The 11,357-nt window shown below is 41.5% G+C and overlaps 1 protein-coding gene across 3 annotated transcripts in view; it reads left to right on the top strand.

The window, feature by feature from the left end:
- LOC131125386 (low-density lipoprotein receptor-related protein 8-like) overlaps positions 1-11,357 on the top strand; it is a 70,327-nt gene continuing 58,970 nt past the window's right edge. For all 3 annotated transcript variants that reach the window (XM_078791426.1, XM_078791427.1, XM_058066887.2), the window contains exons 1-2: positions 1-164; positions 439-555. In XM_078791426.1, coding sequence (XP_078647552.1) covers positions 71-164; positions 439-555 — 211 coding nt within the window. In that variant the 5' untranslated portion in view covers positions 1-70. The remainder of the gene's footprint in view (positions 165-438; positions 556-11,357) is intronic.

Below are 11,357 nucleotides of genomic sequence, written 5' to 3'. Positions count from 1 at the left end.
GTGTACCGCGGCTGAGACGGCTTCTCTACAAGCGGAGCTCTTTTTTACGGGCTTTGTCTAGTGGACGTGAATGAGCCGCATATCACCTCTTCCGGAAATGTGGACGGACATGAGGATATTGTTACTTTTTTACACGGCAATGCCGAGGCTTCTCACCTCAGAAGGTCAGTTTAATGAAAGAAGATGTTATTAAGGGTTTCATGTGTGTGTTTGAATGAACGTCAGCGTTGAAATGTGTCGGCTGGCTGCCATTGCTGTATGTATGGGATGTATTTAGGAAGTTAACATATAACAAAACAGCTCATTGACCTTAATAATGCATGCTGAATACTAATTAGGCATTGATTTGCAAATGACAGTTGGGGGCAGCAGACATATTCTTTTATTAGTCATCCATCTGGATGCTGATTCCCCCTTCTCACCCCCCCCCCCCCCCAGTGACGGAGGAGTGCGAGGATGGACAGTTTCAGTGTAACAACAAAAGGTGTATACCTACACTGTGGAGGTGTGACGATGATGACGACTGCTCCGACAACAGCGATGAAGAAAACTGCCGTAAGTCATAAGTCATATGAATGCATGTCACCTGTCATATGCTGAAATTAAATGCACCCAAACACACTTTGGATGAAGATAACTTCACCTGCCACAACAGTAGTATTCCTGTGTAACCCTTCTAAGGTAGGATGGAGCGGTTTTACGTATTTATTAGGGGTGTAAGAAAATATCGCGATACTTCGTTCCACGATACTGTATCGTTATTTTTAGGCATTTATCATAGACTGTATATGGTATTTATTCAAGTGCAGACACGGGAAATGTTCATTTCTGATTTTAATTTAAACCTCCGATCGCTAGGTGGCAGCACTTACGTAGTCAATTAGGCAAAGACGTTGAAATGAGATTCACGAGTGAAACGTCCTCACAGTTCAACATGGCGGAATGCGAACACGGAACACCGACCATATAACTAGTGTGGACACATTTTGGATTTCTACACAAAGTAGGGTGTGCAGAAATTGACAAAACCCATGCCGTTTGTAAAATGTGTAATTTTTCCCGAATAAAGTACGACAAATCCGCGAGTCCACTTAGGGAGACACCATGAGGACCTGCCGCTAGCAAGCAATGCTAAGGTCCTTTTGTATACTACAAAAGTAGTACTGTGATATTGCAGGTATTTTGTTTTTCAAATTGATATCACTATTTTGTTAAATAATGGTTATTTCAAGCATCCTAAAATGACTTATTACTGTTCTGATGCTGGATACGTCAGGGACTGTATACTTTTCACAGCTAATAGAATGTGAACATTTGAGCAGGATCTTGAGACATAATTTAATTTATTTGTTTTTTTTTATGTTTTTTTTTGTAAATTTAAAGCTGGATGTTAAAGTTTTATTTATCCAAATACTACACTTGATTTTTTTCAGAGGAAAGTTTGTAATACACCATAACATCCTGTTCTAATTGAATAAAAATATGTTTAGTAAGTGCATATTGCTGGTGTAATTCAGTTTTTCCAGCAAAAAATATCGCCTTGTTAACAGTATCGTAATATATCGTATCGTGAGCCTAGTATTGTGATAAGTATCGTATCGCCAGATTCTTGCCAATACACACCCCTAGTATTTATGTGTTTATGTTTTCACGTTGACATACCATATTAACACATTGGAGCCTAAAATCACACTAACAAGTGAAATATTCTTCTCCAAACCAGTTGGTCACTTGACGGCAGTGTTGGTTTACCTCCCACCGCCTCCATCTGCGATCAAACGACCTCGTGCTTTGATTGATTGATGACAAGCTCTTTTTGACAAGCATGCACCCAATGACAAATAATTGATAAACCCATAGCGAACGTTTAAAAACTTGTATGCAATGATAAGTGAGTTGAACCAAAGCTCCATCGAAATGCTGTGCGACTCATCCTGCCTCTGCAAAGATATGAATCAGTTTTGATTGACACATTCATCATTCATTGCTATGGTTGTAGAGCTGCATTGAAAATGATTAACTCCCAGTGTAGAGTCTTCAAGCTGAGACTCAGATTCAGTGTTTTCATGTTTTGGTGTCTTCACATCAGTTCCACCTAGTCTACCCTGATACAGCTTGTATCTACTGTTGTGGTTTTGGAGTACATGACAGCCTGATCAGGCACAAGTACTTATCCAGTACGTCGACGTCTGCTCAGGGCCATGATGTGTATTAAGTGACAAAAAGCATTTAGAAAAAGAAGTACCCTCAAAAGTACAGTTTTAGTACTTGACTCTACTACTTGACGCTTTCAACCTTAGAAAATGTTCTAATTGTTACCTTGCAGACCAATAATTAACCCTGTGGGATGCATCATACAGAATCGTGTCCAGTGGGTGTTGGACTCCACCAGGTCTCACAAATGCTGCTCTTTACTTTTATGGATTGGAATTGAGGGGATCATGTGTGGTGGGAATCTGCTTTTTGCAGATGATGTGGTCCTGCTGGATTATCGGTTCGCAGTGGAGTGTGAAGCGGCAGGATATCCGCATGTGGATGAGTGAAAGTACCTTGCTGTCTTCTTCACAAGTGAGGGGAAGGATGGAACGCAGATCGAGAGGCGGATTGTAGTGATGTGGCATCTGTATCGGTCCGTTGTAGTGAAGAAGGAGCTGAGCTGAAACGCATCGATCTCAATTTGCCAGTTGATCTAGCTTTCTACCGTCACCTGGGATCATGAGTTTTGGGTCTAAGTGGCCGTAATGGTTTTCATCCATGAGGTGGTTGGAAGCACTGTCATCTGGGAAGCACCCGGAGTAGCTTCTCCGCAATGACAGGAGCCAGATGAGGTGGCTCATACATCTGGTCAGAATGCCTCCTGGATGTCAGTCCGGACCTGACCTTGGATTAGCAGAAGAAGACGGATAGATGGATGCATGGATACATCAGGCCGCCCCATTTCCAACCTTTTGAGCGTTAATTACATCGATAATTTTTTCAAAATCAACTGATTATGTGCCGCACAGAAAATTGACAGGCATCTTAGATGCGCCGTCTCCTTGAAGAAAGTGTAATTCCAGTTTCCTTTCTGACTGCAAGCCAGTGGCCTATATTTTTGAAGAAAGCTCACACTGAAAGCATTGAAGTATTGCCAAAGCTGAATCCAAGCTGTGCGTTGCATGCTTTTCCATACCGCTCCGTTCTTTTGTGTCTGGGTTAATTATGGCTCAAGAGGAAATCTTGCATCTCCTCACATGCAAACATGCATGCACAATATTTCTCCACATGTTTATATCTGCCTAAAGCACCGAGTCCTGCTGCTTGTCCTGACTTTTATGGTGAATTAGGTTTTTTTTTTTTTTTACATGGCTATTGTGCATCATCACCATAAAAATGACCACAGCTCTTTAGACGCTTAAGCTGAACTTAACAGCGTGTTATTTTAGATAACAGACTGGTGTTCCATTACTGAAGTGTGACATCCAGCACAGAAACATAAGCACCCCCAATGAGATGTGACACTGTGCATGTAAACAGACACAATTTCTGTACTGTTATAAGCTTTAAGGCGGGGTTCTGCTTTAGTAGCTCAGTTGCTGTATCTCCTTTTTTGGGTCTGCATCCATTTGACATCATCACGGTACGCGAAAGCTCATCTACTTGGCCTTCACATATCCCGAGATCCTTTGCATGCAGAGCCCTGAGCAAAATTCAACATGGCGGTGCTACATTGAGGAAAAAAATAACAAATTGTATCATAAGTACAGCTTTATTTATGTATTAGAACATGTAACGGTGTATATGTAAAGCTTTGAACTTAAATTAGTGTTAAAATATGAGACCTTGACAACTGGAATTACTAATGCAACAATGGCGAGCCACAGGATTGTTGTTGTATTTGTTTTGTGCTTAAGACAGGAGTGTGCCACACCTATTGCGCATTTGCTGTTTGTTTTTAGGTTTAACTACCTTGACTTTTTTCTTCAGTAAGTGAAACACATGTTCTATTGGTTGAAAATAAGCCCACTGACTGTCATCAAAGAATAGTCAATGTATTTGCCTTCAAAATGTCTCGAACCGCTTGTGATTTCTATTTTGTGCACCTAATGTTGTGGTCAGTGATTGTAAACTCGGAAGACCACATACGGTTAAACCACAGAGTAGATGTGAAGATGCTGTTAAAGCTCTCTGCTCCTCCCAATATTATATCTTTATGTATCCTCTATCATCTGCCATCCCATCCCCCACTTACCCACCCCCAGACTGCACTCCTGCCGCGACACCCCACCATCCCCCAGCATTCTCACTCAGATTCCCCACTGACCTTCCAGTCACTGCATGCACCCATATATTGATAATTACACTCACTGTTGTGAGTACCAGCCGCACGAAAACATAAACATAAAAATAAACCAAACAATGCATGTCAATGCATTGCCAATCACACTCAAGATTGTGAAGTTGAGTCAACATGATTGCAACTGTATGTTTGTTTGTGTAATCTGGTTATAGGGATTAGGCTGCAAAGCAAACTGAGTGTAAGCTTCCAAACTAAATTCTGCCTGGAGTTTATGAAAATCATGTTGCACCCGTTCTGACATGGAGCTTCGCTGTCATTTTCACCGCGACTAGAGAAGACTTTCACGTTCATTTAGCTGCCTCTCGTGGTCACAATGTGATCACAATCTGGTTCATTGATTCATTCATTTTTTACAGTTTTTCCTCACGAGGGTCGCTGGAGCCTATCCCAGCTGTCTTTGGGCGAGAGGCGGGGTACACCCTGGACTGGTCGGCACATATAGACAAACAACCATTCATACCTATGGACAATTTGGAGTCGGCAATAACAGACCACAGCTGGTCTCCTAGCTGTGAGGTCTGCACGCTAACCACTCGACCGCCGTGCAGCCTGGTTCATTGATGTTAATGAATTTACCATCTACAACAGCAGTGGCATGCTTTAAAATTTCCCTTCAATGCGTAACCTCCTTTGAGATGCCTGTTCACTTGCTGGATGCTGTACAGCGTATTTTTCAATGGGACAGATGCAGGCCGAGTTCTTATAAAATACACTTCTGCCCTCTTGTAGTTGTTCTTTCGGTTTAAAACTGCATCAAACATGCTCTCTTCTATTGTAGAGTTGCAATATCACCTCGTACAAATACATCTTTGGGAGCGAGCGGTCGATTTGAAAACGATCAATATGTTTTTGGTAGTAAATGAGTTAATAAAGCTGCATTGTGACTTAAGAAGCGATGTTCTGTTTTTAGTGCATTTAGTGTTGTTAAAGTATCATCCACCAACCCTATTAACACCACAGGTTTGAAAATTGTTTGATTATTGTGAGATAATTCAAACCTCATAAATCTGGTGCTTGTGTGTCATTACAGTAACATTAGTGACACCTAGTGACCAGTGTAGAACACTACATGCCATCACATCGTCTTTGCATGCATCTGAATGTCTAATATTTGTGTTTTGTTAATTTAGCAAAAGCGCAGGTCTCACAGCTAGGAGACCCGAGTTTAATTCCACCCTAGTGGGTGGGTGGGTTTTTTCTGAGTACTCCGGTTTCCTCCCACATTCCAAAAACATACTAGGCTAATTGGCGACTCCAAATTGTCCATAGGTATGAATGTGAGTATGAATGGTTGTTTGTCTATATGTGCCCTGTGATTGGCTGGCGACCAGTCCAGGGTGTACGCCGCCTCTCGCCCGACGACAGCTGGGATAGGCTCCAGCACCCCTGTGACCCTTGTGAGTATAAGCGGTAGAAAAATAATGAATGAATAATTTAGCAAAAAGTATGATTCAGGGCTGACAGACCTCACAGCTAGGAGACCCGAGTTCAATCCCACCCTCGGCCATCTCACAGCTAGGAGACCCGAGTTCAATTCCACCCTAGTGGGTGGGTGGGTTTTCCTTGAGTACTCCGGTTTCCTCCCACATTCCAAAAACATGCTAGGTTAATTGGCGACTCCAAATTGTCCATAGGTATGAATGTGAGTGTGAATGGTTGTTTGTCTATATGTGCCCTGTGATTGGCTGGCGACCAGTCCAGGGTGTACCCCGCCTCTCGCCCGACGACAGCTGGGATAGGCTCCAGCACCCCCGCGACCCTTGTGAGGAAAAAGCGGTAGAAAATGAATGAATGAATCATTCATATATTTTTGAAAAATCATGATAGAGTGTAGTTGTGACATTTGAAGTGTGAAGTAATGACGGATTTCAGCAAATTTGGAAATGTAAAATTTGAAGGTAAGTACAGGCCGTTTGTGTGCTTAAGTGGTCTCATAAAGCAAGACACCATTTCCAAGTGTCTAACCTTTAGGGAACCCTCTGCATTGCCATCCCGTAGTTTGGTAACCTTTCTGGGCTAATCATGTTTGACATCAGCATTGCAATCTGATAGCAAAAACACTGGCGTCCTCCCAAGGACACTGTAGCATGTTGTAAAGAGCAGTCGCTGGCGTCTGTTGCTCCATTTCATCCTCTGTTGGTTCAGTGTCAACAGGCGAAGTGAAGACAATTTTGTTTGTTTACTCGGTGAGCCCCACCGGCCTACTGGGCTGCATGGGGGTCTCAATCCGGCATGCTCAAAGTGATCGTTAGGATGTCTATTAAGTCAGATTAGCGCATGCCGTTTTAGCAAAGATGCAGAGCGAGTGGGGGTGGGTGGGGGGTAGTGGGGGGTTGCAGTTAATGTGGGGATATAAACCATCACTCAGCTTCAAACTCTTGCACTCGCCTCCCACTTTCCGCTGCTTTCATCCACATTCATTCTCAAAAAGAGCACATTTGTGCTCCATTAGTGCTCCTAAAAATAATTTCATTTCAAAGAATCAAAATCGGATAGTGGACGCTAACGGCACCTTAAATATCTATGGTAATGACGGAGATGCCAGTGTACCATTCTGAGGTTGACATTTTAAAAATGTATGCAGTATATGTGACAAGATTTCTCATCCTCACAAGAACAGGGCGGCCAGGAGCCAGAGAAATATTGCTTCGCTACTTAGTTGGAAGTGCCAATGTGCAAGGCATTATTGTAAGCGCACATTAAGTCCTTAATGGACACTTTGCAACCCATGTCGTTGTTCTTTTGTCAGTGACATGTGGCTGTTTTTTCCATCGAAGCTGAAGAGCTGGGACTGTGTTTATTGTACAAGCTGACAAATGCTGACGATTTGTGATGTCACAGATTGCCCGGCTTCCTTATATGGGCGTGTGCTGTAGGCCAGATACGCTCTCTGCTGTCCCCCAAGCTTTGCTTTTCTGTTTACGGTGTTAGCAATGTCTCCCAGGAAATGTTTCTTCTGGTGTAAGGGAAACCTCACACCAGATTGGAGTTCCTGATTCCCTACCAACTGGACTGGCCAACAGACTTGCCTTTACAACGTTATTTGATCATGTGAAAGACTCAGATTGGTAATGGTAATGGTTTTATTTCATTTGAACATGCATCAGATTACAATTGAATGCATCACATAATCAGTTCACAGTTCCACATGTCCAAAAGGGCTGTGGGTGGAATAAATTAAAACAGACCATTTTTGCAGGAAGTACGAAATCCGTATAATCTGTGGAACGTGATGCAGATCTTGTGCAGAAATCAAAGAAAAACGCAGGAAAAGTGGAAAAATTGAGAAATAATAATGTATTAGGGTTAAAATACTGATACTAACAACTAATTAACACAAAGGTTGAGAAAATATGCCAATTCCACAACTTGAGCAAAAGATGACAAATTAAAGGAAAGATTGCATTATAATTATTTTTATTATTATTGAATTAATAATCTCATGCTCGGACCCAAGCCCCTGCATCTAATGGTCTTGTGACTTATGTGTCTCGTGACGTTACCTTGACAACCAATAAGAAACATTGTGGATTTTTTTTTTTTTTGCTCCGGCCTTCGGGCCAAAGGCAACCGTGCCGACAACACCTTTCATCCACAATCACTGTCAAAACAAGATCAAAAACACAACCACAGGGAAGGATGTTGGCACACGTTACAAATAGTATGGCTTACTCCTTCTGTGAAAAGTACCACTTGATACGACTCCACAAGCATCCTTGTGCATCTTTGTTGACAGCACACGGGGTGTTTGGAATAACTGTGTGTGTGTGTACGATATGAGTTATGATGATCATCTATTTACGGATGGTTACACACATTCATCAGACCGAGGGCGCTATGCCTGCCCGAAGTCAGGGCAGGGTCGAGGCATTGGCAAGCGTCGGTAGCATGCAGGGCTGTGAATTGGATGAATGAGCAAATGGCTGTAACACAACAAGCCAAGCTCTCAGGCTCTTGTTTTATTGGTGCATCAGTGAATCGGGATAATTTCTGTGTGTCACATTCAGTCAAGGCTGCGACATTCATTTTTTATCGCGAGAGAAACTTGAATCCGAGCGCCATGGATTACTTTGGATACCATGATGCCCAGCCTTGAAATTACTTCCTGTGTTGCTACTATCAACATAGCATTTGTAAGACACCATATTGACCTGAATACCGTATTTCCGAGAAAAATATCTGAAAAAGACAAAGTTGCTTGAACATAGTGTTTTTTTCAAAAATGTATTAATTAATAAATTATCGCTATTTTGTGGTTGACTATAGCCTATTCTTACTTAAAAGTAACAAGTCATATCTAGGATTCTGTTCACTAGGCCTCAGTAATGTTACACTGATGGAACATTACAGTTCCTTCCATACAGCAGTGCATATAGTGAGCCATGGCATGCCCAACATGTCCATGGCATTGTCCTCCCATTCTGTGTGGAAGTGTTTTTTGACTTTGACTTCCGTTTACAACACTTTCTGAAGTTTACAACTAATAAATTGGAGGCTAGCTAGTTAGCTTGGTATCTCTTATATCACTGCAGTGATCCTGTGGGCTGAAAATCAGTGTTGGTGTTGGTGCAAACCAATGCTTCTCAAATAGTGGCCAATTTGCTTGTATGCTTGTATGCGCTCAATTTTTGTGCATTGTCCTGGTTTCAGTTTCAAGTTCAGTCCGTACAGAACAGATAAATGAATAGATATTATTCTTTATTTCTCATTACTAAAGAACGGAAAAAGGTAGAAACAAACGTATGTAGCCCAAAAGCACAATATTCTGTGTGCCTTGAAAAATCTGTAAAAATAATCCAAAATAGCCGGTATCGAAAGGGATGGCTTTTGAAAAATGGCTGGCATTGAATGAGTTAAAAAATATCAAAATATCGACTAAACACACTGATCAGCTGATCTGAATCAGCTGGCTGGTTACACTGCAGTATGGGGTTGCCATGGTGATCATGTCACAAGCTCTTGCTGGCTATGGTAATTCTGCCTGTAGAACCTTCCCCCAACCACTGTTCACTCCATTCCATGGGGGTACCCTGCTTCTGGGACATACCATGCATTTGTAATTTTCTGAAAATTTTCTGGGAAATTCTAGTCTTCCTCCAAAATTTCCACCAGTATCCTCCCCCCCTTGACCAGGATAAGCGGTTGACCAATGCTATAATATTATGTTTGATTTGACATCCAGAAGAGAGTAGGCTAACAGTTCCACACTCTATGGGAGAACATTGCCAATATCATAGAACCACATTAAACGACTCTCCTCAATTCCCTGCAGTGTAAACTTGTTTAAAATGCATAGTCTGTGATACGTTGACATCATAGTCTTTTCTTAGAAGTGGAAGAAAATGTGCTGATATGAAGCTATGGTAAACGTTTGCAGGCAGGATGAGTTTTTCCTGACTTTTCATGCTTAGAGGAGGTACATTATGATCAAAGTTCAGCTGCTAAGCTTAGCCTGGAGATGGATCGGCGAGAACTGGCTGGATGGGGGACAGTTATACACACATAAAAACAACAGACACATGCAGGATTACTGTGGCTGCAGAACGAAACACACACTCATTGAAACACTTGATGGACACGGACAGCCATAACAGAATAGAAGCCTTTTCATTGGTTTGTGTGAACCTATTGTGCACGAACAACGACGAACCCTCTTGTGAACTGCATGACCAGAAAAAGAAGAAAAGGAGGCCATTAGAAGGAGATCTTCTAAGGGAGGTTGTTGGTCAGGATAGGAGGGGGGGGGGCTACAGGGGCATTGATTTCTGAATGTTTTGCTGTGTAATTGTTGGAAGATGGACACTTCATGAAAAAAAAAACAATGCCCGAGAAGGTCATCCATTTGGGGTGGGGCCGCATTCTGTTTGTCACATCCCACAGCGTATAATTGTGCATGTAGAGAACAGACGTCACGTGATTCGCTGAGATTGAGCGAGAACAATCACCACAGTAACAAGGTCACAATCAAGGAAACTAGAGCAAGGAACCCACATTTGGAACGCTTACTATAATTGACGACACGTTTATTAAGTTTCGCCCACCTGGCATATAAAAAGCTACCGGTGCCTTATGAAGTAACGCTAATGATATTATACTATAAAGTTGTTTATACACATAAAAACGGAACAACTAAAGCTAACCCCCATTGCTAATTTCTAGCAATGCAACTACTAATAATTCCTGCTTGTTGTATTGTGTTCAATTGTATTATGGAAAATATTTTGTTATCTTAGAAGTGGAAAAAAATAGCAAAAAAAAGAAAAAAGCCTTCATTTCATGAGAATAAAGTCAAAATATTAACAGTAGCTTTTTAGTACCATAGCATTAATATGTTAGACAATACTTTTTTATGCCGTAATATTATAAAGTTGTAATTTTTTGAAAATTTCTTGAGGAAAATGTTATAATATCTGAATAAAGTAAAAATATGGCAAAAAAGTCATAATGTTTTGAAAACTACATTTATGAATATTATAAAAGAAGAAGTTGTAACCTTTGGAAAATGTTAAGGGGACGTATTATCCTCATTATTCGGCCCTTTGTATGGAGTTGTGGACTCCTATAGAGCAGCTACACATGATAACCAGCACAGAACGCTTTCTAGCTCTTCCAGAATCTGCACCTATTCAGCTGTATTTCTTTGTATTTCATGCTTCCTGCAAAACCGTCTGTTTTAATATATTCCACCCACGGTCCGCCTCCAGACACGCCCACTCAGCTGTGGTTGGTCACAGAAGGACTTGTTGTGCCGCTCGTTGCAAACCCAACCTTATAGGAGTTGATAAACGGTATAGGAGTTGATAATAAATTTAGATTTCTCATTTTAAAATGTTTGCTTGTAATATACAACTATACGTGTTGGATCCTGAATCCGATCCGGAAGTAGAGACTGGACAGTCCCCGTCTCTCAATGGTAAGTAGTTTTAGCACTTTTTCTCCACGACTTACACAAAATAAACACAGTTAGGACTCTGATGAATTGTTTCCCATACAGGCCATTGCTAGCAACGTAAACAGA

Source organism: Doryrhamphus excisus, linkage group LG6 (genome assembly GCF_037039965.1).
Source record: "Doryrhamphus excisus strain RoL-2023G ecotype Guam linkage group LG6, RoL_Dexc_Guam_v1.1, whole genome shotgun sequence".
Taxonomy (NCBI): domain Eukaryota; kingdom Metazoa; phylum Chordata; class Actinopteri; order Syngnathiformes; family Syngnathidae; genus Doryrhamphus; species Doryrhamphus excisus.
The sequence above is the reverse complement of the archived record's forward strand: the minus strand, read 5'-3'. Positions and strand labels throughout refer to the sequence as shown.